The sequence below is a fragment of the Struthio camelus genome, chromosome 3 (assembly GCF_040807025.1).
Source record: "Struthio camelus isolate bStrCam1 chromosome 3, bStrCam1.hap1, whole genome shotgun sequence".
In the NCBI taxonomy this organism is placed as follows: Eukaryota; Metazoa; Chordata; class Aves; order Struthioniformes; family Struthionidae; genus Struthio; species Struthio camelus.
The window spans coordinates 1,065,032-1,090,842 of record NC_090944.1 but is presented as its reverse complement, the minus strand read 5'-3'; the positions used below and the strand labels follow the sequence as shown (position 1 = coordinate 1,090,842).

Here is a 25,811-nt window from a genome sequence, read left to right as displayed (position 1 = left end):
TTAGTAGGCTGCGTAGCATCCGAGAGGATGAGCAGGAGATGGACAGGGCGTTCTCGGAGACTGTGCAGCTCCAGGAGTCCCCAGCCCCCACTGCAGCGGAGGTGTCAGAGGGCTCAGCACCGTGTGTAAAGGTGCATCCTAACGCTGTTGAAGAGGGCTGGAAGCTGGTGACCTCTCGTAGAAGGAGAAAGGCTCTTGCTCCTCCTCAAGAGTTGCCTGTGGAGAACAAGTGTAGCGCCCTCCAAGCCGAGGAGGAGCTGGGCATGGCTCCAAGGGAGGCAACTGGCCTGGCAGACCCTGTGCCGTGCAGGAAGCCCCGGAAGAAGCGGCGAGGGATTGTTGTGGGTGACTGCCTGCTGCAGGGGACGGAGGCACCTCTCTGCCGACCTGACCTCTTGTCCAGAGAGGTTTGCTGCCTGCCAGGGGCTCGAATAAGAGATGTCCTGGAAAGACTGCCAAGGCTCGTCCACGCGTCGGACTACTACCCTCTGCTCATCTTCCATGTGGGTGCTAACGACACGCAAGGCAAACTGGAAACCATCAAACGGGACTTCAGAGCTCTGGGAATGGTGGTCAAGGGTCTGGGAGCCCAGGTCGTTTTCTCCTCAGTCTTGCCTGTGAGGGGAAAGGATGGGAGGAGGAGTAGACGAGTTGTCCAAGTTAACAGCTGGCTGCGCCGCTGGTGTTGGCAACAGGGCTTTGGTTTCTATGACCGTGGGACCCTGTTTGAAGATCAACAGCTGATGGGGAGCGATGGGATCCACCTTACCAAGCGGGGCACGCGCGTCTTTGCCAACAGATGGGCCAGCCCGGTAAGGAGGGCTTTAAACTAGGCAAGATGGGGGAAGGGGAGTGGTATAGTGGCAGGGGAGTCAGTAAAACACCGCTCAAGTCAGGATGCCTCCAGCAGGTGCATACAGCCAGGGGAGACAGCGTGGAACATGGCTATGGAGGATCCTCTTGCACCTCTCCTGGCAAGCTTGCATGCTTGACTGGCTCTCTGAAATGCCTATATACCAATGCACGCAGCATGGGGAATAAGCAGGAAGAGTTAGAGATGTGTGTGCGGTCGCAGGGCCATGATCTCATTGCGGTTACAGAGACAGGGTGGGATAGTTCACAGGACTGGGATGCTGTCGTGGATGGCTATGTGCTTTTTAGGAAAGACAGGCCAGGCAGGCGAGGTGGTGGAGTTGCTCTTTATGTGAGGGAGCAACTAGAATGTGTGGAGCTCTGCCTCGGGGTGGATGAAGAGCAAGTGGAGAGCCTATGGGTAAGGATTAAAGGGCAGGCTAAGACGGGTGACACTGTTGTGGGGGTTTACTACAGGCCACCTGACCAGGAGGAAGTCATCGATGAGGCCTTCTACCGACGGCTGGAAGTAGCCTCACGATCACAGGCCCTGGTTCTCCTGGGAGACTTCAACCACCCTGACATCTGTTGGCAAGACAGCACAGCTAGGCACAAGCAGTCAAAGAGGTTCCTGCAGAGGATTGATGATAATTTCTTGACTCAGGTGGTGGAGACGCCAACGAGGAGAGGCGCAATGCTCGACCTTGTACTAACAAACAAAGAAGGTCTAGTTGGAGAGGTGAAGGCTGGGGGCAGCCTTGGCTGCAGTGACCATGAGATGGTGGAGTTGAGGCTCCTACGAGGGGGGAGCAGGGCAGTGAGTGGGACTGCAACGCTGGACTTGAGGAGAGCTAACTTTGGCCTCTTCAGGGACCTACTTAGGGGAATCTCCTGGGGTAGGGCCCTGGGGGGAAGAGGGGTCCAAGAAAGCTGGTTAATATTCCAGCATCACTTCCTCCAGGCTCAAGATCAGTGCATCCCTCTGAGGAAGAAGTCCAGCAAAGCGGATTCGGCAGGAGACCTGCATGGATGAGCAAGGAACTCCTGGCCAAACTCCAACAGAAGAAGGAAGCACACAGAATGTGGGAAAGGGCACAGGCCACTTGGGAGGAATACAGGGACGTTGTCAGAGTGTGCAGGGATGCGACAAGGAAGGCTAAGGCCCACTTGGAATTCAGCCTGGCCAGGGATGTCAAGGCCAACAAGAAGGGCTTCTTCAAATACATCCGAGGCAAAAGGAAGACTAGGGAAAACGTGGGCGCGCTGCTGAATGGGGCGGGTGCCCTGGCAACAAAGGATACAGAGAAGGCAGAGTTATTGAATGCTGCCTTTGCTTCAGTCTTCACTGCTAAGGCCAGTCCTGAGGAATTCCAGACCTTGGAGACAAGAGAGGAAGTCTGGGGAAAGGAAGACTCTGCCTCGGTGGAGGAGGATCAGCTTAGAGATCTTTTGTCCAAACTTGACATCCATAAATCCATGGGCCCCGATGGGATGCACCCACGAGTGCTGAGGCGGCTGGCGGCTGTTATCGCTAGGCCACTCTCCATCCTCTTTGAAAGGTCCTGGAGATCAGGAGAGGGGCCTGAGGACTGCAAGAAAGCCAACGTCACCCCAGGCTTCAAAAAGGGCAAGAAGGAGGAGCCAGGAAACTACAGGCCCGGCAGCCTCACCTCCATCCCCGGCAAGGTGATGGAACAGCTCCTCCTGGAGGTCCTCACTAAGCATGTGGAGGACAAGGTGGTGATCAGGAGTAGTGCGCATGGATTGCCCAAAGGGAAATCATGCTTGACCAATCTGATAGCCTTCTATGACGGGATGACTGGCTGGGGAGAGGAGGGGAGAGCAGTGGACTTCAGCAAGGCTTTTGCCACTGTCTCCCATCCCATCCTCCTAGGTAAGCTCAGGAAGTGTGGGCTAGATGAGTGGACAGCGAGGTGGATGGAGAACTGGCTGGATGGCCGAGCTCCGAGGGTTGTGGTGAATGGCGCAGAGTCAAGTTGGAGGCCTGTAGCTAGTGGTGTCCCCCAGGGCTCAGTCCTGGGTCCAGTCTTGTTCAATATATTCATCAATGACCTGGAGGAAGGGGCAGAGTGCCCCCTCAGCAAGTTTGCTGATGATACTAAACTGGGGGGAGAGGCTAACACACCAGAAGACTGGGCTGCCGTTCCGAGGGACCTGGACAGGCTGGCGAGCTGGGCCGAGGGGGACCTCCTGAAGTTCAACAAAGGCAAGTGCAAGGTCCTGCACCTAGGGAGAAAGAATCCCATGCACCAGGACAGGCTGGGGGTTGACCTGCTGGAAAGTAGCTCTGCCGAGAAGGACCTGGGAGTGCTGGTGGACAACAAGTTAAACATGAGCCAGCAGTGTGCCCTTGTGGCCAAGAAGGCCAATGGTGTGCTGGGCCGCATTAGGCAGAGTGTTGCCAGCAGGTGGAGGGAGGTGATCCTGCCCCTCTCCTCAGCCCTGCCGAGGCCTCCCCTGGAGTACAGTGTCCAGTTCTGGGCTCCCCAGGACAAGAGAGACATGGCACTCCTGGAGAGAGTCCAGCGGAGGGCTACCAAGAGGATTAGAGGGCTGGGGCACCTCTCCTAGGAAGAAAGACTGCAAGAGCTGGGCCTGTTCAGCCTGGAGAAGAGAAGATTGAGAGGGGATCTCATCAACGTGTACACGTATCTGAAGGGGGAGTGTCAAGAGGATGAGGCCAGCCTCTTCTCCGTGGTGCCCAGCAACGGGACAAGAGGCAATGGGCAGAAACTGAACCACAGGAAGTTCCACCTAAACCTGAGAAAAAACTTCTTTGCTGTGAGGGTGACAGAGCACTGGAACAGGTTGCCCAGAGAGGTGGTGGAGTCTCCTTCCCTGGGGAGATTCAAAACCCGCCTGGACGCCACCCTGGGCAATATGCTCTAGGTGACCCTGTTTGAGCAGGCAGGTTGGACTAGATGATCTCCAGAGGTCCTTTCCAACCTCAACCATTCTGTGATGCTGTGATTCCTCGATGACCTGGAGGAAGGCCCGGAGTGCGCCCTCAGCAAGTTTGCTGCTGCTACTAAAGTGGGGGGCAGTGGCTGACTCCTGAGGGGCCTGGAGCAGCTCTCCTCTGCAGAAAGGCTGCGAGAGCTGGGCCTCTTTAGCCGGGAGAAGAGAAGCCGGCGAGGCGATCTCCCCAACGTGTACCAGTCTGTGAAGTGGGGGGCGAGGGGGGGTGCGTGGAGAGCATGGGGCCAGCCTCTTCTCCGTGGTGCCCAGAAGTCAGGGAGATCCTGGCCCGCAGCTGCTTGTGGCTGGGGGCAGCCGGGCGGAGGTGCTGCGCGGCCCTGGCAGGGGCGGCGGGCAGGCGGAGCGGCCGGTGCTGGCGCGCTTCCGCCGGGCGCCGCTGCAGGAGGGAGGCGGCGTTTGCTCTGTGGCCGGCGCAGGAGCCTCTCCCGGCTCGGCTGGACTCGGCTGGACTCGGCTCGGCTGGACTCGGCTGGGCTCGGCTGGACTCGGCTGGACTCGGCTGGGCTCGGCTGGGCTCGGCTGGGCTCGGCTGGGCTGGACTCGGCTGGGCTCGGCTGGACTCGGCTCGGCTGGGCTGGACTCGGCTGGACTCGGCTGGACTCGGCTGGGCTCGGCTGGACTCGGCTGGGCTGGACTCGACTCGGCTGGGCTGGACTCGGCTGGGCTCGGCTCGGCTCGGCTGGGCTCGGCTGGGCTCGGCTGGACTCGGCTGGACTCGGCTCGGCTCGGCTGGGCTCGGCTGGACTCGGCTGGGCTCGGCTCGGCTGGACTCGGCTGGGCTCGGCTGGACTCGGCTGGGCTGGACTCGGCTGGACTCGGCTGGACTCGGCTGGACTCGGCTCGGCTGGACTCGGCTGGACTCGGCTCGGCTGGACTCGGCTGGACTCGGCTGGACTCGGCTCGGCTGGACTCGGCTGGACTCGGCTCGGCTGGACTCGGCTGGACTCGGCTGGACTCGGCTCGGCTGGACTCGGCTGGACTCGGCTGGACTCGGCTCGGCTCGGCTCGGCTGGACTCGGCTGGACTCGGCTCGGCTGGACTCGGCTGGACTCGGCTCGGCTCGGCTCGGCTGGACTCGGCTGGACTCGGCTGGGCTCGGCTGGGCTCGGCTGGACTCGGCTGGACTCGGCTCGGCTCGGCTGGGCTCGGCTGGACTCGGCTGGACTCGGCTGGGCTGGACTCGGCTGGACTCGGCTGGACTCGGCTGGGGGGCGGGAGGGGCGTGTGCGGGAGGGGCGGTGCGGGGCGTGTCCATGCAGATGAGGCGTCGCGGGGGCCGGCGGGAGCGGTGTTCGCGGGCCGAGGCGGGGCGGGCGGGGGGCGGCGGGAGGTCGGGGCGCGCGTGGGGCGCGGCGGGGCGGCGGGGCGGGGTCGGGGCGTGGGCGGGTGTCGGGGTCGGGGGTGTTGCTGTGGGTGTGCGCGGGGTGTGTGTGTGTGGCGGGGGTTGTTGTGTGGCGGCGTGGGGTGGCGGGGCATACTTACCTGGCAGGGGAGACACCATGATCAGGCAGGTGGTTTTCCCAGGGCGAGGCTCATCCCTTGCACTCCGGGTGTGCTGACCCCTGCGATTTCCCCAAATGCGGGAAACTCGACTGCATAATTTGTGGTAGTGGGGGACTGCGTTCGCGCTCTCCCCTGGCCGGCCCGTGCAAAGACAGACGGAAGCGACTTCCGCAGTTAGTTCGTTCCGTTGCCCCGTTACACGTTCCCCTCCCCGCTACCTCCCCACGTTCCCCGTTGTTTTCCCCCTCTTTCCCCCCCGTTCCGTCCCCGTCGCCCGCGCCAGGGTCTCCGGGACCGCCCCCCCCACCCTCGCAGCGCTGTGGGCGCAGGCGGAAGTGACGTTGCAGCGATGACGCCATCCCCGTGCGTCGCGGGCGCCGCCGCATTGCAGGTTCCGCTTCCGGTTGCGGCGGGGCGGCGCGGCCCAGAGCGGCGGCTGGGCCATGCGGGCCGCGCCGGCCTGAGCGGAGGGCGGCCGCCAGCGGCAGCGGCACCTCGCCGCATGGCGTCGCGCGCTGCCGGGGCCGCCGGCTCGGGCGGCGCCTCCCACCGGGAGCGGAGCCGCCGGTGCCGGTCGGGACCGGGGGCGGCGGCGGCGGCGCCCGCCGGGCGGAGCCGGAGCCGGGCGCGGGCGGGCGAGGCCTGCGCGCTCCGTACGTAGCGGCCGGGGCGGGAGGGACGCGGCCGGTGCTGCCGTTACCCCGCGTGGAGCCGTTGGCGGGGCCGCTCCGGGCCTGGCGGCGGGAAGAGCGGGCGGCGCTGGTGCCGCTGCTGACTGCGCTCCTTGTTTTCGGGCAGGGGAACCGTCGCCGCCTCCCGGTCCGGGTGCTCCGGTCCTTTCCCGAGACGGGCCGGAAGCCGGAGAATCCCGGCCAGAAGCTGTGCGGGAGCGGAAAACGAAGAGGAGTGGTCGCGCTGCGGAGAGCCAGGGTGCCGGGGAGCCCTCGGGCGCCTCGGAGAACGGGCCCGGGCCGCCCCTGAAGGCCCCCAGGAAGCGGGGGCGGAAGCCCAAGGCGGAGATGCTGCTGCTGAAGCTGTCCCAGGGGCTGGAGTGCCCCCCGCCCGAGCCCGCGCGCCTGCAGAAGGCGCTGGGGGGCAGCGAGGCCGCCGAAGGCCCGGAGAGCCCCCCGGCTGGACGGCCCAAGCGGCGGGCAGCCAAAGTGTGAGCGGGGGCCGCGGTGGGGCAGAGCGAGCCTGGAAAGGGCGGGCGCGCGGCCCCTCTCCCGAGGTGCTTTCCTCTAGGCCTCTGCCTCGCCCTGCGGGTCCGCACGTGTCCCTTTCCTGAAGGGGTTTTTGGCCCGAGGGGCTGGCGGCGGTGGGGCAGGCTGGTTCCCTTCCGCCAGCCGGGGGAAGGCGCCCGCGTGCCAGGAGCGATGCAGCGGCGAGGGGCTGCGGACGCGCTCGTGCGGGGTTGCTGCACGACGTAGGGCTGTCTGCGAGGGGGGAGGAACAAGCTGTGCGAGCCCGCGCCGCCGAAGGCGGACCCCTGGGTGCTCTGGGGTCTCTGAAAGCAGCTTCAGGCCGCGCCTGGGTGCTCCTTGAGCGCTTGGGTGAGGCGTGGGTTTGCAGGGAAGAGCTGGCCAGGGCGGAGAGGGGCAGGAACTGCCCTGGTCCCCTCTGTCTGCGCAGAGGGGTGGCGTAGCGCGTGATGTGGCTGCAGCGGGGTGCCCCGCGCAGGAGCTCCCCTTGCTCAGGAGCCTCACGGGAAGGTCTCTGGCTTTCTCGCGCCCTGGCTGCCGAAGGGCCACGTGCGACCTTAGCCCACCCGTTGGATGCCTCCCCCGTCTTCTCCGAGGGACCCTGGGGAGGTGGGGATTCCCTGGAGAGGGGGAGGAAGGTTCCCTCCGTCTGAGCGGTTGGCCTGGATGCTGCGTGGCGCCATCGAGGTGGGCTCTGGTGCAGCCTGGTTGCGGGGGGGGGGGGGGGGGGGGTGCTGCGGCAAAGCATTTTCCCAGCCCGCAGGCTGGTCTAGGAGGGCTGACTGCGCCGTGTGCTGTTCCCCCCCTCTCACCTGTGGGCAATGCCTTTGGTGTCCCAGGGCTCTGCTGTACCTGCAGGAGCTGGCAGAGGAGCTGACGTCCGTGTGCCAGCCCCCAGCTCCCGCGGAGGGTGCCCAGGAGCCAGAGCTCGAGTGTGTCCAGAAGAAGCGTCGTAGCCGGAGGAAGAAGGAAGAGGAAACGGACGGTGACGACCCTGTGCGAGATGCTGACTTTGTGCCCTCAGAGGAGGTGCTGTTGCAGGCGGAGGAGGAGGAGGGGAGTGATGCGCCACTCAGTGAGGTCTCGGAGTCGGAGCCGGAGGCTCTCCGGGGACACAGTGCAAAGACGTCGTCTGCAGGGGTAATGGCAGGCTCTTTGCCTTGGCTGCTTCTTACTCCTCGCCTGGGGTAAACAACACAGTGTGTTTCAGCTGTAGCGTGGTGCCCCTACCCCTAGATATTTGGAGGCAAGGGCACCCCCAAATAGCCCTCAAGCAGGGTTCTGTCAGGGAGGATGTGGCAGCCGTCAAGTATGAAGCCAGGCACAAGCTCCTTTGTCTTAACAGCAAGCAGAGGCAGTTTATAGCGAGGGTGGCTGGGGCAGCGTAGGGGAGGGGTGCTGGGCTCCTGCTGAAGCTGATGGGAGGCTGGTAAAGGCAGGGTTGGGGGGTGCTGGCCTGAGGTTCCTGGAGGAACAGGGCTTTGTGTCTTTAGCTTGGAGCGGCACGGTCTTGGGTGACTGCCGCAGCTGAGACTGGGAAAGAGCTCTGTGCTCGTGGTCTGCGTCAGCCTTGTCCCCCGTCCCGTCGGTTCACGGGAACATCTGGGCAGGCAGAGGCAGACTGGGCTTGGCCCAAGACTTGGGCTTGGGCAGGACCTTGGGTCAGGTCCTGCTCTGAACCTGTTTGCTGTTGTGCCCAGAGATCCAAGCCTCAGTGCCGAGGCCTCGCTCCCAACGGCTTCCACAACTCCATCATGGCCCCGGTGGAGAAGTGCTCCAGCCTCACCTGCAGCGTGTGAGTGGAGGGCTCGGGGCTCAGGTGGGCACTGGAGGGTTCGGGGTAGGCTCTGGGGAGTGGTGTGTGTTGGTGTCCTGTACATCCTCACTGCCGCAAGCATGAGGACGAAGGGCGCGTGCTGCCGGGAATGCACGTGGGACGTTGGGAACCCCAACGGGAACGTCGGTGGGTCTGTGCCCCCGGTCAGCAGTGGAAGCGCTGCAGTTGTGCAGAACAGGGCTGGGCCAGGCATGGGGTGCTAAAGCCGTTTGCCCCTCAGCGTAGGGTAGCGGGGCAAGCTCGGCTTTGGAAAGTCTTGTCTCATCCTGTCTCTTTTGCTGGTGCTGCTGCCCCAGGGGACGGGTTTGGAGCAAGCTAGATGTGTGCAGGGGGTCCTTTGGCTGGCCTGGCTCTGAGGGGAAGGCCTGGAGCGGAGCTGCTGAGGGCGTGGGGCAGCGGCACCTTGCAGGGATGTGTGCTGTGGGATGTGGGCAGGGCCCGTGGCTGGTGTGGGGCAGGGTACAGAGGGGTTGGCTGTGCTGCCGTGGTTGGGCCTGGGCTGGGAAGGGAGTTCTGCTCTGACATCTGGCCTATCCGCTGCAGACGGGATCAAAATTACTCACGGTGGGAGTTTCCAGATTGGATCCCTTTGGTGCACAAGTGGACGTGTCTCTCTGAAAGGTACCATCTCCTGGGTGCTGACTAGAGCAGCGTAGGGAGAGGGGCTGGGAGGGATCGCATGGCACAGGCACTGTCTGCAGTCAGGCTGTGTGATGGGGCAGGTCCTAGTAATGAACGTGGGTGAGCTGGGGTGGGGAGAGTGAGGTCCGCAGCCCTGGAGGCTGAAGGGGCAGTAAGGATGCAGCCCGTGCCGTACCCCTGTTTCCCTCTTGAGGGATCAGGTTCTAGCTTCCTCGTTGCAGGATTTGGGATCTCGTGGGTTTTGCCATGGAGCCTGAGTAGCCCTCAGGGTGGCCCAAGGGCTGGCAGCAGGGCGTGCTGGGCTGTGTGGTGGGCCGGGTGGGTGCTGGGGCACGGCCGGCTGGGAGAGCACTGTGCCTGGGGCAGGGCTGGGTGAGGGGAGACATCTCTCACTTTCTTCTGCCTCCGCAGTGAAGCTGCCCCGTACCTGCCAGTGGAAGAGAAGTCTCCCCTTTTCTCCATCCAGCGGGAAGGCATTGAAGAAGATGGTGCCTTGTACAGAATAAACAGGTCTGTGGAGAGGGCTGCTGCAAGGGACTGCTGAGGGGGTGGATGTTATGCCTGGGAGAGGCAGTGACCCCCAAGCAGCTGTTGAGGGTGGCTGCTGCCCCGGCAGACCTGGGTCAGCAGCAGAGAGGTTCAGCGGGACCGATGGTGGGCCGAGTGACCGATCCACACAGCGTGCCCTGGGATCTTACCGCAGGACAGAGCGGTCCTGCCCTGTGTCGGGGCTCTGAGCCAGCTGGGCACTGCCCTCCCTTGGCCCGTGCGCTCCCATCCTGTGGCAGTGCTGCTCTTGGCTGGTGCCTTTAGCTGCCTTCTTGCTGGCAGGTTTAACTCCCTGCAGCCCCATGAGGAGCGTCTGGACGTGTCCTTCTTCGTGGGTGGCCCTGTGTGGGCAATGGAGTGGTGCCCATCCCCGGAGGGCTCAGCAGCCTCTCAGTACGTGGCTCTCTACTGCCATAAGAGCATGGATGAGACGCACAGCGTGGCTGGGCTCCATGGGGGCCCTGCGCTTCTGCAGCTCTGGAGCCTGGGCACGCTGCAGCAGGAGGAGAGGTGAGTCATCCAACGCGGAGATTGGCCTCCTGGGGGGAATACGATCAGGGCTGTGCCTGGTGATCGGGGGACTGGAGCACCTCTCCTATGAAGAAAGACTGCAAGAGCTGGGCCTGTTCAGCCTGGAGAAGAGAAGACTGAGAGGCGATCTCATCAACGCGTATAAGTATCTGAAGGGGGAGTGTCAAGAGGATGAGGCCAGCCTCTTCTCCGTGGTGCCCAGCAACGGGACAAGAGGCAATGGGCAGAAACTGAACCACAGAAAGTTTCACCTAAACCTGAGAAAAAACTTCTTTGCTGTGAGGGTGACAGAGCACTGGAACAGGTTGCCCAGAGAGGTGGTGGAGTCTCCTTCCCTGGAGAGATTCAAAACCCGCCTGGACGCCACCCTGGGCAATATGCTCTAGGTGACCCTGTTTGAGCAGGGAGGTTGGACTAGATGATCTCCAGAGGTCCCTTCCAACCTCAACCATTCTGTGATTCCCTTTTCTGTCCCCTAGGGAGGGGCAGGGGATGTGTGTCAGGTTCCTCAATGGCCAGCTTAGGTCTCCGCAGGGCTCTGTGCTGCGCATGCAGCTCCACGGAGCTCGCTCTGAGCAGCTGAGCAGGCTGCAGTGACCTGCCGCTGCCTGGAGGCTCATCCTCTCCCAGAGCTGCCGGCCGTGGTCTGAACCACACTGTTTGTGCTAGAGTCCGGCTTTGCTGCTGGTGCGTACTGGAGCTGCTGGGCGCCAGCTCCTGCCGCCTTCATGGTTCACCCTGTGCTTGCAGCTCTGCCAACAAAGTTGGGCTGGCCTATGGTGTCGCCGCTGACCATGGCTGCGTCTGGGACATGAAGTTCTGCCCGAGCGGTGCCTGGGAGCCGCCCACCACCTCCAGGAAGGTAGGTGCGCATCGGGAGGAGGCTGAGCTGGTGGCTCTGAGTCCTTGTCCTTGCTGTAGCCTCGGTTTCCCAGGCAGGGGAGCGTGACCTGCATAGCCCCTCACCCCTCTGAAACCGCAGCTTGCAGCTGCTGAGAGCCTGAGCCTGTGTGTGTTGTTCTGCAGCATCCTCAGATGAGCCGGCTGGGCCTCTTGGCTGTGGCCTTCTCAGATGGCAAGGTGGTGCTCTATTCCCTCCCGCACCCCGAGGCCCTGCAGACTTGTAAGAGAACCCAGGTAAAAGGTAGGAAGAGCTGCGCCGCCTGGCAGGGGAGTGGGGCAGGGGCATCCTGACCCTCGTCCTGCCGTGCTGGAGGGCGGACTGTAGAGCCCCGGGGCCAGTCTGCCTGCGGAGGATGCAGCTTGCTGTGCTGAGACGGGGGGCTCTGGCAGCCGCACCCTGCGGCTGTGGTGCTGGTGGGGCACAGCCGTGGGGCAGGCTATGGTCGCCCGATGCAGTTCGGCAAGGGGAGACCACGCTCAGGCCTGCGCCGCACTGCCTGGGAGCTGCAAGTGCGGCAGGGTGCCATGAGTCCGCTGCGTGCCTCTAGACGAGAGATGGGGTGGCCCTGCTGCGGTCACCACTGCTCACTTTGGTCTGGCTTCTGGAAAAGAGAGGGGTGGCAGAGAGGAATTGGGGGCTCCTTTTCGGGAGCAGCGTCAGAGCATGTCGAAGTGCTGCTGACCAGAGACAGGTTCAGTGGCTGGGGGGTGCTGCAGCAGCCTAGCCGGTGCATGGCTTCCTGGGACAGCCCTGCCAGGAGCTGAGCCGGAGTAGAGCATGCTGCGAGGGTGCTTCCAGCAGTATCGCTATGGTTGGAGTGGCGTTGCAGGGCAGCGCGTAGCTGCTTGGCCTGCAGTAGCATGTTTCTGAGCCTTACCTACCCGCCTGCTTGCTACAGGCAGCCTGCAGGGGGTGGCGGGGGCAGCGCGTCATGCCAGGGCGCCAGGCCTGCCCTGTTGTGGCAGAGTTGCTTATTCCAGCCCAGCTGTGAGCTGTTTGTCATAGCGGGAATCTGGGGTTTGGAGCTCTCTGCTAACTCCGGCTAATGGTGCTTGTAATCGTCTCATCTGCCGGGTGCTGAGCGAGATTGATGACCTGTGCGTGCTGCTCGTGGCCGCTCAGCCGTGGCCGACAGCCTGTACCCTCGTTGCTGAGAATGGGAAATTGGTTTCCTGCGCCAGAGCGTGGCTGCCCACCCCCGTCAGCACGTCGGCTGCTGCCGGCACCGGGCCCCGCGCTGTTCCCTGGTGCGGCCTCCCCGACCCCCCTTTCAGCCTGTCAGTTCCAGCTGGTTTGTGCTGCTGCCGCAGCCCCCACGTGGGGCGCTTGCGGCAGGCGCAGATCCTTCTCCAGCCTGCAAAGCTCTCGTGGACAGACTTGGTCCTGTTGCGTAGCGTCAGCCTGGCTGCGGCTGCGCGTGCTGTCCGTGCACCTTGCAGTCGGGCTGGGGGTGCTGGTGGGGATTTGCAGCTGTGGCACCAGTATCAGATTGGTGTTTTGGGGCCCTGCTGGAGGCTCCTGGGTTGATGTGACTGTGCTGGGTTCCCTCAGGGGCCCCCCCTGCCCATTACTAGGTGTCTCTGCCTCATGAATAGCCAGTACCTTCCCCGTGGCTGCTCTCTGCTCCGTGATTCGACTGTAATCGAAGTGCCAGAGAAGATACATGGCTGCTCTGTATCTCTACGTGACACCACCTCTGCCTGCAGTTGCCGTGCTCTGAGCTGCAGATGCACTTGTTTTTCTGCTGAAAGCTTGCTGATATCTGAGGCAACCTCATCCCGGATGTGGGGGCCCTTTGGCCCGAGAGGTGTGGGATAGAGGCCCCGCGGCGCTCGCGTGCCGCTGGCAGGGCAGATCCTCCAGCAGATAAAGGTGGTGTGTAGAGGGCATGTGGGGTCTCTGGGCACAGAGGGGCCCTGCGCAGTCTGCACGCTGCGGGGCAGCTCCCTGGGAGCTGCTGTCCTGGCTTCTTTGTCCCCTGGCACTGGCCTGGCCTGGCCTGGCCAGCCCAGCCTTGCTTTGCCGAGTGCAGCAGTCTGTCCTGCACAGATGTTTGTTTCCTCCCTGATGGGGCTATGGTCTGCCTGAAGGGATTTGGAGTTGCTCCGACTGGTCTGGCCCCTGTATGTCACGGGGTCCCCTCGGGCTTGGTGACCATATGTTCAGTCTCGATGGGGCACAGATCTTTGGGGTAGGGAGGGAATGTCAGCCCTGTTCCGTCTCTGCCTGAAGAGGCTTTCAGTGCTCCCCTTCCTCCCGCGCAGGCAAGTTCCTGGAGATCAGGCCCCTACGTGGTCTTGGATTTGCTGATCCGTTTACTCCTGTCTTCTGCTGCTGGCTGTTGCCTGCCGGCCGTTTGCAGGCTGTGGCGGGGACGCTGCTCTGGCTGGGTGGACAGGACGGGGACTGGGACCCCGGCCAGGGCCACAGGGAGCACTGAGCCAGGCTCTAAGCTCTGAACAGCTCCCGCCACAGGGAGTTTCTAGGAGAGCTGATGTCTGTCCTGACCCTCCTCTGCTCTCTTCTAGATGGGTCCCTCCACAAGCACGTTATCTGCAAGGTCAGTGTCCTGTACCACTGCGTTCCTACATCAGGGCTGCCACCCAGCAAGTCCCCTGCCCAATGCAGATGGGAGGGCTGGGGAGGCGGTCAGGAAGCTGGCAGGTCTCACTGGCCCAGGGTGCCTGGGGTGGCAGAGTAGAGCCTTGCTCCCAAACCTGTGTGTCCCTGTCTCTTGGGACACGGATAGTAACAGCATGGGGCTGTGACCTGTGTCTGTCTTCGTGTTTCCAGGTACAGTGTATTGCCACCCTGCAGGTGGGCTCTACCCAGGCAGGATATGCATCTGAGTGTGGCCAGTGCTTCAGCCTCTCCTGGATGCCATCCAAGCCCCATCATCACCTTGCAGCTGGTTTCTATGATGGTGAGTCCCCTTCCTGCTTGAGAGGGTCTGCAGCCCACGGCAGAGCTTAGCAGGGAGCAAGGGAGGGGTCCAGCCCTCACTCTGCAGCAGGCGGGGACATGCAGTGAGCTTAGTACTTTCTCGGTCTCAGGCTGGGGCAGAGCATGGGGGAGCCTGAGAATAAGGCGTATGGGCAGTGTCAGGGAGCGACAGCCAGTGGGAGGCAGTGCTGGCATGGAGCAGGCACTGTGTAAGAACGCTCTGCCCCTCCCTGGAGGAGGGAGACAGCTTTCCCTGGCGTAGCTCATAAGCCCCCTCGCGTACCTGTCGGCTCCGGGACTTTGCTCTGGCTTAATCCACATCTGTCCGTGAACTGTCTGGACATGAATTTGTTTGGCTTCAGGTGACCTGCAGCTTTGTGCTGCGCTGCCAGGACCTGCTGTAGCTGAGCCGTATCCTTGCGTCCCAACCAGCCTGACTGGCGCTGGGTCTGCTGCTGCGCCTCACTGCTTCTGCAGCCCAGCTAGGCTGCTCCTGTCCCTTGCTGTGCTGTTGCCCATCCTTCAGCCCAGCCCACGCTGGGTGCTGCCTTATGCTCATGCTGCAGTGCTCAGCATCTCCTTAGTGCCTGTGGCCCCAGCGCAGTTACTCCCCAGCCTCTGGCACAGGGGCGGTGGTGCTGATGGAGCAGCTCGTCGCAGACACTCATCCTTCCCCCAGGCACTGTGGCCATCTGGAACCTGCCCACCAAGTCCCTGCTGCAGCGGGTGCGCCAGCCCGATGGCTCCCTCAAGCTCTACCCCTTCCGGTGCTTCCTGGCCCATGACCACGCTGTTCGGAGCATCGAGTGGTGCAAGGCCAACAGGTGAGAGCAGGCCCATGGTGCGTAGTGTGGCTCCTGCCTGGGAGAGCAGGCTTGCTCCTGGAAATTAGGTGCCTTTGCAGAGCTGGGCTTAAGAGGACTCGGTGCTGATGTTGCTTAGCCCTCCAAGGCACCAAAGCCCGGCAACAGGTTGAGTTTTTGTGCTTTGTGGAGTGGGAGGTGGTTTAGCTGCTGCCTGTAGGGGCAGTGCTATGCTGCAGGATCAGGCCCTCCCTTTCCTGCACCAGGGATTGGGCACAGCTCTGCTCTGGGGTCTGAGTGCTGCTTCTCTCCTGGTTCTCAGCAACTTCCTGGTCACGGCAGGGAACGACCGGAAGATCAAGTTCTGGGACCTGCGACGGCTCTATGAGCCCATCAACAGCATCAAGCGGTTCCTCAGCACTGAGGTGGCCTGGCTGCTGCCCTACAACGGGGTCACGGTGGCCCAGGACAACTGTTATGCCTCGTGAGTGCCAGGGCCGACATAGTGCCTGCTCAGTGCCTGCCACAGGGGTCCTGGGGTCCAGCTCTGCTGTTGGCATCTGGTTTTACCTCCTCCCAGCTGTCCCCGTCACAGGGCTCCCATGATCTGTCCCTCCCTGGGAACATCCTGCTGTGCTGTGGTGAGTGCAGGCTCTACCCATCGTGGGTCACAGCACAGTTGCACAGCGTTAATGCAGCTGAGGGGATGGCATCCTGCGGCACAGGGGTAAGAGCAGCAAGCAGGGCTGGGAAGGATGAAGCCCTGGAGCAGGGCTGGGCTTTGGGGCTCCTGCGTGCCCCCTTCTGGCACAGACGTCCCTGGACTGACACGAGTTTGCAGAAGGGTTCTGGGTCTTAGCATGTTCTTAACCTCCGAGAGCTGCCCTGAGCCAAGTTATTACCTGCTGCCGGAGAGGGAGGACAGCTCCCCGTTCCTGCCCTACTGTCAGCCGAGGTCCCTGTGTCCCTGGGGAGGGGGCTTTCTGCCTGGGCCGCTTGGCTCTCGCTGTCCCTGGGTGGCAGTGTGGGGCACTGCCCTCATGTTCTTTTTCTGTTGCAGTTATGGTCTCTGTGGGATCCACTATATTGATGCTGGGTACCTAGGCTTCAAGGCTTATTTTGTGGCCCCTCGCAAGGGGACTGTGTGGGTAAGAGGCTTGTGCAGTACAGTCCTGTCCCTGGGCAGCCCTGATGAGCCATGGCCAGAGGGGTGGGTGCCTGCCTCAAACCCAGGGTCAGCTGGGCCCTGCAGCTCTTGGGGTGAGGGTGGGGGGCAAACTGCCAAGCCCATGTGAGCCTCTGGCTCTGGGAGTTACCTCCTGCCCTCAGGATGAGGGACTGGGGCAGCAGGGTGAGGTGTTGTCCCCACTGCATCCAAGCTGGCTACGCTTGTGAGTCAGGCTCTGCCCGGGGGAGCAGAGCTGTGTCCAGGGGTGTGCGTTAGTGCTGCTGCTGCCTGGCTGAGGGAGGCTCCTCTGGGCCAGATGGTCGCGAAGAGCCTGTGGGGACCCTGGGACCCTGCCTTTTCCTGCAGAGTATCTCTGGCTCGGATTGGCTGAACACGGTGGCTGCTGGAGACATCACAGGGGAGCTGGTGGCTGCAGTGCTGCCTGACCTGGCTGTCAACCCCCTCAACATCAAGCGGCCCTCAGAGCGCAGATTCGTAAGAGCTCGTTCTCCTTGGTGGGGCCTTTCTGTGTTGCGTGTCGGGCTGGGCAGGGCGGGAGTTGTGTTTTCGGGTCCCTGAAAGGGTCTTTATAAACAGTCCTCCTCTGGGTATCCGTTGCCCCGTGTGTGTGGATGGAGGCTGTTGAGCTCTTGTCTCCAGGCACAGGCAGTGGCTGTAGGGAGGAGGCTGTGTTGTGGGGAAGAGCGGTGGCAGCAGGCCAGGCACTGGGACAAGGACCTCTTGGGTTAGAGTTGTGAATGGGACAGGCCTGGCCCTGTCTTGTTGCATGCCCCCGTGGCCAGAACCCTCTTCCTCTCCTCCTGCCCCAGAGCTCATGGTGCTCCGGAGCAGGGCAGGACTCCCGAGGGTCCCCACAGCCCCAGCGCCATCCCACCTGGCTGGGCCTGGGTCGTGTGGCCAGGCTGGGGTCAGCACTTGCTGGGGTCACAGCAGCTGCACCTGAGCACAGAGACCCGCTGGCCTCAGCCCCCTCTCTCCCACAGCCAGTCTACAAAGCTGATCTGCTGCCCTGCAGCCCTGAGGGCGGCGAGCAGGCCCTGCCGAAGACCAGGCTCTACAGTGAGATGGTGACCAAAACCTACATCCGCTTCCGGGACACAGACCTGGTATAAGGGCAGGGGAACGGGACCCTCCTGGGGCTGAGGATGCTTCCAGCCATGCATGGGACCTGCATGGGATGTGGGAGCGGGCTGAGGGGCCTGTTGGGTTGTGGCTGGGCATATGGGCATGGCAGGGTGTGGAAATGCTGCTCAGAGTGTGCGCGAGCACCCTGGCCTCCTGCGGTGCACAGGTTGGCCCAAGAGCAAGGGGGATGATCTGCCCTGCTGCCCCACGTCCATGCAGCCTGGGTCTTGCGATATCATCAGCCTGGGGCCAGGCCTGGCCGGGATGTTTCCTCCTGCCAGCAGCAAGCAAGCCCAGCGTGGTCTCTGACTGCTGGTCCCCAGGCAGTGGGGGGTGCATTACTGTGGGCTTTCTCTGGAGAGCAGAACAAGGCTCTCAGCATCCTGGCTGTGAACCAGCAGTTTGGCTGTGCCCAGCCCTGGAAAGAAGCCTCTGGGGTTACAGGACTGCCTGGGCTGACACTAGCAGCCAGGCCCTGTTTGGAGCCGCTAGCTTGGGACATCGGGGGGGGGAACTGTGTCCCAGGGGCTTCTTGGAGACAGGAGCGAGTCTCTGTAGGTCAGAGCTGCCAGCACAGGAGAAGCACGTGGAGGGGTCTCCCTGCTCCTGTCACCCTGCCCAGTCCCTCCCTGGAGGAACTGCTTTGTGCTGCCGCCAGCAGCGCTGCCCTGACAGGAGGCTTGAGGCTGTGACTGTGCTCAGCGGGTGGCCCTGTGGGTGACTCACGTGTCCCCTGGCCAAGCGACACCTGCCTGTCCTGCAGTCCCAGTGATGTCCCTGTATGCATGCCGCGATCCCTCCCACGGCATGCTGCCCCTCACCATGCCTCCGCTTCACAGCGCAGCTTCAAGAACTTCCCGAGCCGGGAGCCCATGCGCAGGATGCACACGCAGGAGGTGAAGGCAGAGCTGAGCCTCGACCGCCTGCAGCTGGAGTCCTTGCACAAGGTGAGGCAGGGCTGCGCTGGGCTGGCAGCCCGACTCGCAGCCTGGCAAGGGGGAGCAGGGCAGGCAAGAGGCTGTGGCACGCGCTGCCTCCCATTCGGCTCTGGGTTTCCTCCCACCTAGCTCTGAGTACCAATGGCTGGGGGAGACCAGAGGTGTTCAGCCCTTCTTCTTGCCCTGGGGCCAGGCTCCTGCCAAGGCTACGTTGCGGGGGGATATGCCCAGACTGGGTTAGCATGTGTGGGGAGAGGCCATGCCCACCCTCTGTGCCCCAGTGTTAAGTGGGACGTCTCCCTGCTCCCAGCAGACCTGCAGGTGCTGCACAGCTGCCCCAGCAGCTTGCAGCCAGCATCTGCATCCATCCCCCTCCCCATGCTGCCTCCTGGGCTGCTGCGGTCCCAGTGCTGACCCTCTTCTCTCCCCGCAGGTGCGCTTCAGCCCCAACCTGGACTCACACGGCTGGCTGGTGTCAGGAGGGCAGGCTGGCATCGTGCGAGCCCACTGCCTGGTGGGGCTGGCATCTGGTGTGGGCCACCAGCTGCTCCTGGAGAGCCGTGCCCGCTTCAGCTCCCTGTACGGGGACCCGCCAGACAGCCCCAGCCCCGGGGAGCGCTCCCCACAGCCGCCCGAGTAGCATGGTGGCATCCCTCGTGCTGCAGGAGCCCAGGCCAGGCGGGCAGCCTGCGCTAGCTGGGGCCCCGAGGCAGCTGTAGCCAGCTCGGGGTGATGCTTGCTGTCCTGGGCCCCTGCCTCCCTGGGCAGGGCGTGCTGCTCCTGGCTGTCACCTGGGACGTTCAGGGCACTTGTCCTTGTGCTCTGGGCCCAGAAGGCTCCTTTCTGCCCTGTTTGGCTTCGGCTGGTTTGGGGAGGGGGATGCAACGGGTGCCAGATCCCTGGGTTGAGCTGTGAGTCTTGCACTGACACGAGGGAAGCGCCCGTGGGCCTGCAAGCATGTGGGGCTGTGCTTGTCCCTTGCTCCTGGCTGCCTGCAATGGGCCTGTCCCCGCGGTGCATGTCCTGGTGCAGGTGCTGGGGCCCGCCTCGTCCTGAGCGGGGCAGAGCGGGGCTTGCGGATGTGCCGGGAGCTCAGAAATTGCTCACATTGAGCCTGTGATCTTAACTGTGCAGTAAATGGTGTTTGTTTTGTAAAGGCTGTGTGTGCTGCCAGCAAGGCCTGGGGTGGGAAAGCGCCGGTGCCTGGGGAGGGCCGTGGGGGGCAGCGCTGCTCCGGGGTGGCCCTGGACTGGCGGGGCTGGGGCAGCCCTTTCTCCCCCGTCCCCTCCTCACGGCAGCTGCCGACGCCTCTGCTGCTCTCGGACAAGTTTATTGGGGCCTGTGGGCTCTGTGCCCACGGGCTGGAGTTCTCGCACAACAAGACGGACAGACAGACATGCTCCACGGGTGCAACAGACGCTGACTCACGCAGGGGGGAACGGATGGGGCCAAGGCAGGACGGGGACGGCCCAGCCCTGGGCCGGCAGCAGCCCCTCTCGCCCCGCTCCTTGCTCTTCCCCCTGCCCGGCACAGCGCCGCGGTGCTGGGCTGGGTGCTGCGCCCGCGTCCCGCTCGGCTGTGAGCGGCGCCAGCCCTGGGCCGCGGCACCCGGCACGGCGCCGTCCCCAGCACAGGGGCGCGCAACCGGCAGCGGGGGGCCGGGGCTGAGCTCCCTCCTCTCGCTGGCCCTCCTTGCAGGCAGGCGCGCAAGGGAAGCGAGAGGGCGAGGCGTGCGCAGGCTTGGGGTCGCTGTCCCAGCGCGGGGCCGGTGCAGCCCGGCGTGCAGCGCTGGGGCAGGACCTGCTCGCGGGGGGGGCTCAGGCGCGGGGGTCCTGGCAGTGCCGGCAGGCTGCCATGTCCTCCAGGTAGCGCTCCACCTGCACCGTGCACGCCGCGAAGCCGAACCTGTTCCGCAGCTGGGCGGTGGCGTCCCGCAGCACGGCCTCCGGCTCCGCGCCGGCGTCTGGGGACGGCAGCGCCGCTCAGGCCGGGCGCGCAGGGCTCCCGGGCAGCCGCGGGCCGTGTCCGGCGTGCGCGGGCACTCACCGACGGCCACGTGCACCGACACCACGTGGTGGCTCAGCGTCAGGGCCCAGATGTGCAGGTCGTGGGCGCCCTTCACCCCGTCCACGGCCAGCAGCACCTCCTTCACCGCGTTGAACTCGATGCCCCGCGGCGCCCCTGCCGCCGGCGGGTCAGGGAGCGCCCGCCCCGCGCCCCAGGCCCGCTCTGCCCTGCCGGGGCTGGCGGCAGCCGGGGCTGCCCCCCAGGGAGCAGCGGCACCCGGGGCTGCCCCAGGCTGCGACCGGGCTGGCAGCTCTGTGCACCCTGCGCCCTCCCCAGCCACCACTCACCTTCCATGAGGACTCTGAAGACGTCCCTGAGGATGGTGAGGGTGGAGCCGAGGACGAAGACGGAGAAGAGGAGGGTGCTGATGGGGTCTGCAATCTTGCACTGGGGCTGCAGGGAGCAGGCAGAGGCTGCTGGGGCAGCGAGGCAGGAGCAGGGCCGGAGCCCGCGGGGCCGGGTCCCAGGGCCCCGGTGCCCCACGGCAGCCTTGCCTGGGGCTCGAGGGAGTCCTCACCCGCCCCGGGCAGAGAAGGGGCGCCCGGCCGGGGCCAAGGGACACGCACCTTGAAGTAGATGACGGTGGCGGCCACGAGGACGCCGAGGCTCTGCAGCAGGTCACCCACCACGTGCACGAAGGCTGCGCGGACGCTGGTGCTGCCGGGCAGGGGGGCACGGCTGGGCAAGCAGCCCCCGGGGCTCTCCTCCAGCTTCTCGTAGCCCGGGCCGTGGCTGTGGGCGGCGCTGGACTGGTGCAGGACGTAGGCCATGCTGGAGGGAGCAGGGCGGCTCAGCACCGAGCCGGCTGGGGCCCAGCGCGCAGGCAGTGGCCGTCCAGGCAAGGGGGGCACTGGGGGGCACACCATGGCCCCAGCAGAGCTGCGGTGGGGGAATGGGGAGCCGTGGGGCGGCCTCGCACTGTGGGGCAGGGCTGGAGGTGCAGCAGGGACAGAGCAGCCACTGTGCGGGGGCGCCTGGGTCTGGGGCGCACAGGGGGGGCCAGGACATGCGTGGGGCTGCAGAGCTGGGGCGTACGCGTGGGGCTGGAGCGTTTGCGTGGGCCTGGGACCCAAGGGGGCTGGGGTGCAGGCCAGAGCCAGGGCTTGGGCTGGGGACGGGGGACAGGGCTGAGGGCGAGCGCTGCCTGTGGAGGCTGGGGGGCACGGGACCACCGGCTGCAGGCGGGGGCTGGAAGCCAGGCGTGGGGGGGGGACAGGGAATAAGGGAGCAGGAGATGCGCGTGGGGAGGCAGTGTCGGGGGGTGCCAGGACTGGGGGTGAAGGGATGGGAGATGCCCCCCGGGGCCAGGGTGCAGGGCACACACGTGGGCCAGGGCTCGGGCGGGGGCTCGCAGGGCTGGGGACGCGGTGACCGAGGGACGTACACCAGGTTGACCCCCACGGCACCGGCGGACGTGGCCAGCATGGCTCGCGCCTCAATCTCGTAGTTGTCGCTGATGATGCGGGCGGCTGCCAGGTAGACGAGCGCCCCGGTCACCACCCAGATGGAGAGCACGGAAGCCAGCGCGCCCAGTGTCTCTGCGGGACAGGGAGCTTCAGCGCCCGCCGGGGCCGTGGGGCTCCCGCAGCGCCGTGCCCCCCAGCGCCTCACCTGAGCGGTGCCAGCCGAAGCTCATGGTCTTGGTGGGCGGACGGGTGGAGACCCACAGCGAGAAGAGGCTCATGGACATGCTGCCCACGTCCGTCAGCAAGTGGGCGGCATCCGTCATGATGGCCAGGCTGTGCGCCAGGTAGCCGCCTGCGGGGAACAGAGCGCCTGGCACCGGCACCCAGCGACCCGGCACCCTGCGCCCCGTCCCCAGCCTGAGTTACCTATCACCTCGCCGACCATGAAGATGCAGCAGATGGTGCAGGCGACGCTCAGCTGCCGGCGAGCCTGGAGCCTGCCGCCGCTGGGGCTGGGTGCGATGGGGCTGCAGTGGCAGCGCGGGGCCAGGGCCGCCTCCAGCTCCGGGGCCGCGGGCTGCGCCCCCTTCCCGGGGGGCCGCGGTGCCAGGGTGTCCCGGGAGCCGGCAAACAGGCTGCAGGCGGGAGCAGCGGTCAGCACCGGGCACCTGGCCAGGCTGCGCCCCGGTGGCTCCCGGTGGCCCCAGTCCGGCAGCCCCGGTGGCCCGGCCGGCTGCAGAGCGCGGGGCTCCCGGCCGCCCCGGCCGCGGGGGGGCCCCGGGCCGGTCTCAGCCGCGGCCCGATCCCGCCGCCCCCGACGGCCGCGGACCCGCCGCAGCCAGCGACACCGGCGGTAGCGGCGGCTCCGGCCCGACCGGCCGGCGGGTCCCGCCGCAGCGCCGGCGCCGGGGGAGCCGGGCCCGAGGGCAGCCGAGCGCCCCGGCAGCGGCGGCGGCGGCGCGGGGCTCCCGGCAGAGCCCGGGCGGGCGCTCGGGGCTGGGTCTGTCCCCGTCGCCGTCCCCGTCGCCGCACGGCCGCAGCCGCCCGCCTCCCCCGCGCTGCGCAGCGGCCGGCGGGGACGAGCGGAGCCCGGACGGCGGCGGTGCCGGTGCGGGGGGTACCGGTGCGGGGGTGCGTGACGATGCCTGCGGCGCCGGTGCCGGGCCCGGCGGAGGTGCCGGCTCTGCGGCCCGAGCTGCTGGACGAGGCGCCGGTGCAGGGCCGTGCCTGCGGGCAGGGAGCGAGGGACGGGGAGCCGCGGGCAGCGGGGATGGACGGGGCACCGGCGCGGGGGTGCGACGGATGGACGCGGGGCCGGGGGGGGGCGCGGGGCCGGCTGTACGGAGGCGCCTGCGGCGGGTGGCGGGTGGGTGGCGGGGGTGGCTCCGGGGGATGGAGGTGCTGCCGACAGTGCCGGGCGGATGGACCTGCCGGGGGCGATGGACCTGCCGGGGGCGATGGACCTGCCGGGGGCGATGGACCTGCCGGGGGTGATGGACGTGCCGGGGATGATGGACGTGCCGGGGATGATGGACGTGCCGGGGGCGATGGACGTGCCGGGGGTGATGGACCTGCCGGGGGTGATGGACGTGCCGGGGGTGATGGATGTGCCGGGGGTGATGGATGTGCCGGGGGCGATGGACCTGCCGGGGGCGATGGACCTGCCGGGGGTGATGGATGTGCCGGGTGGATGGACCTGCCGGGGGTGATGGATGTGCCGGGGGTGATGGACCTGCCGGGGGTGATGGACGTGCCGGGGGCGATGGACCTGCCGGGGGTGATGGACGTGCCTGAGGTGATGGACGTGCCGGGGGTGATGGACCTGCCGGGGGTGATGGATGTGCCGGGGGTGATGGACCTGCCGGGGGCGATGGACCTGCCGGGGGCGATGGACGTGCCGGGGGGCGATGGACCTGCCGGGGGCGATGGACCTGCCGGGGGTGATGGACGTGCCGGGGGTGATGGACGTGCCGGGGGTGATGGACCTGCCGGGGGCGATGGACCTGCCGGGGGTGATGGACGTGCCGGGGGTGATGGACCTGCCGGGGGTGATGGATGTGCCGGGGGCGATGGACCTGCCGGGGGCGATGGACCTGCCGGGGGTAGTGGTGGTGCCGGGGGTGGTGGTGGTGCGGGGCTGCGGATACTGGAGGTGACAGAGGTACGGGGATGCGGGTGCTGGGGGCAATGAAGTTGTCGGGGGTGATGGATGTGCCAGTGCCAGGGATGATGGAGGTGCCGGTGCTGGCAGTGGTGGACGTGTCGGGGGTGGTGGACGTACTGGTGCTGGTGCCGGGGGTGGGGGAGATGCTGTTCACGGTGCCGGGGGTGGTGGAGGTGTCGGGGAAGGTGGAGGTGCCGGGGGTGATGGAGGTGCCAGTGCCGGGGGTGGCGATGGAGGTGCCGGGGTGATGGAGGTGCCGGGTGTGGCGATGGAGGTGCCGGGGGTGATGGAGGTGCCGGGGTGATGCCGGTGCCGGGGGTGATGCCGGTGCCGGGGTGATGCCGGTGCCGGGGTGATGGAGGTGCCGGGGTGATGGAGGCGCCGGGGTGATGGAGGTGCCGGGGGATGGAGGTGCCGGGGGATGCCGGTGCCGGGGGGATGCCGGTGCCGGGGTGATGGAGGTGCCGGGGGATGGAGGTGCCGGGGGTGATGCCGGTGCCGGGGTGATGCCGGTGCCGGGGTGATGGAGGTGCCGGGGTGATGCCGGTGCCGGGGTGATGCCGGTGCCGGGGGGATGGAGGTGCCGGGGGATGGAGGTGCCGGGGTGATGGAGGTGCCGGGGGGATGGAGGTGCCGGGGGGATGGAGGCGCCGGGGTGATGCCGGTGCCGGGGTGATGCCGGTGCCGGGGGATGGAGGTGCCGGGGTGATGGAGGTGCCGGGGTGATGGAGGTGCCGGGGGGATGGAGGTGCCGGGGGTGATGGAGGTGCCGGGGGGATGGAGGTGCCGGGGGTGATGGAGGTGCCGGGGGGATGGAGGTGCCGGGGGTGATGGAGGTGCCGGGGGTGATGGAGGTGCCGGGGGGATGGAGGTGCCGGGGGTGATGGAGGCGCCGGGGGGATGGAGGTGCCGGGGGTGATGGAGGCGCCGGGGTGATGCCGGTGCCGGGGTGATGCCGGTGCCGGGGTGATGGAGGTGCCGGGGGATGGAGGTGCCGGGGGATGGAGGCGCCGGGGTGATGGAGGTGCCGGGGGATGGAGGTGCCGGGGGTGATGCCGGTGCCGGGGGGATGGAGGTGCCGGGGTGATGCCGGTGCCGGGTGATGGAGGTGCCGGGGGTGATGCCGGTGCCGGGGGGATGGAGGTGCCGGGGTGATGCCGGTGCCGGGGGGATGGAGGCGCCGGGGTGATGGAGGTGCCGGGTGATGGAGGTGCCGGGGGTGATGCCGGTGCCGGGGGGATGGAGGTGCCGGGGTGATGCCGGTGCCGGGGGATGGAGGTGCCGGGGGTGATGCCGGTGCCGGGGGGATGGAGGTGCCGGGGTGATGCCGGTGCCGGGGGATGGAGGCGCCGGGGGGATGCCGGTGCCGGGGTGATGCCGGTGCCGGGGTGATGCCGGTGCCGGGGGATGGAGGCGCCGGGGTGATGCCGGTGCCGGGGGATGGAGGCGCCGGGGTGATGCCGGTGCCGGGGTGATGCCGGTGCCGGGGGGATGCCGGTGCCGGGGGATGGAGGCGCCGGGGTGATGCCGGTGCCGGGGGATGGAGGCGCCGGGGTGATGCCGGTGCCGGGGGATGGAGGCGCCGGGGGTGATGCCGGTGCCGGGGGATGGAGGCGCCGGGGTGATGCCGGTGCCGGGGGATGGAGGCGCCGGGGCCGGCGGTACCTCTTGAGGCGCAGGCTGCCGTCGGCGCGGCCGCCGCTCGGGCTGACCAGGCGGGCGGTCTCGGTGCCGGCCGGGGGCTCCATGCCGGCAGCGCCAGCAGCTCCGCGGCCGCCGCCGGCACCCCCGACGGCCCCGCCCCCGACGGCCCCGCCCCCGCGGATGGCCCCGCCCCCCGGGAATGGCTCCGCCCCGACGGCACCACTTGGGTGCGCACAGGCACCCCCCCCCACCCCGGGAAGAGGGGGCGGGGGGCGGGGCGGGGGTCCGTGGGGCAGGTCTCGTCCTTAGGGCTGACTTGCCGGGACACAAAGGAGCCGAAGAACAATGCGGGGCGGGGGCGGGGCGCGAGCAGCCCCCCCCCCCCCCCGGCCTTGGCCCAGCTCGGTCCCCACCTGGGGGTCCGAGGGGGGGGACGCGAGGCTGGAAGGGGGGTCGGTGCTCGGCGGAGGGGGGCCCACGCGTGGGAAAAGGGCTGAAGCGGGACCGGCTGCCTG

General features: G+C 66.3%; 2 protein-coding genes and 1 non-coding gene across 4 annotated transcripts; 2 read left to right on the top strand and 1 right to left on the bottom strand.

Moving 5' to 3' along the window:
- Positions 1–5,326: 5,326 nt before the first annotated feature.
- Positions 5,327–5,490, top strand: LOC138066951 (U1 spliceosomal RNA). Its single transcript, XR_011140661.1, has one exon. It is a non-coding gene; the product is annotated as a U1 spliceosomal RNA (small nuclear RNA).
- A 367-nt stretch (positions 5,491–5,857) lies between these two features.
- GTF3C2 (general transcription factor IIIC subunit 2) lies at positions 5,858–19,171 on the top strand. Its single transcript, XM_068936369.1, has 18 exons — positions 5,858–6,008; positions 6,154–6,517; positions 7,394–7,694; positions 8,255–8,349; positions 8,935–9,012; positions 9,445–9,543; positions 9,865–10,092; positions 10,864–10,975; positions 11,140–11,257; positions 13,546–13,577; positions 13,811–13,940; positions 14,640–14,784; positions 15,086–15,247; positions 15,824–15,911; positions 16,298–16,426; positions 16,936–17,058; positions 17,917–18,024; positions 18,449–19,171. Exons 1-18 carry the CDS (start codon positions 5,858–5,860, stop codon positions 18,653–18,655), a joined length of 2,670 nt encoding a protein of 889 aa, XP_068792470.1. The 3' UTR covers positions 18,656–19,171.
- Positions 19,172–19,329: 158 nt separating this feature from the next.
- On the bottom strand, positions 19,330–25,402 carry SLC30A3 (solute carrier family 30 member 3). Of its 2 annotated transcripts, none has more exons than XM_068936620.1 (8): positions 25,318–25,402; positions 21,915–22,123; positions 21,694–21,840; positions 21,467–21,620; positions 20,649–20,853; positions 20,370–20,475; positions 20,062–20,196; positions 19,330–19,978 (listed from the first exon to the last, which is right to left on the bottom strand). In XM_068936620.1, the coding sequence occupies exons 1-8, from the start codon at positions 25,398–25,400 to the stop codon at positions 19,833–19,835; spliced, it is 1,185 nt and encodes a 394-aa protein (XP_068792721.1). In that variant the 5' UTR covers positions 25,401–25,402; the 3' UTR covers positions 19,330–19,832. The 2 variants fall into 2 exon arrangements, with proteins under 2 accessions (XP_068792721.1, XP_068792722.1); XM_068936621.1 differs by having other exon boundaries at positions 21,467–21,551.
- Between the last annotated feature and the right edge of the window lie 409 nt (positions 25,403–25,811).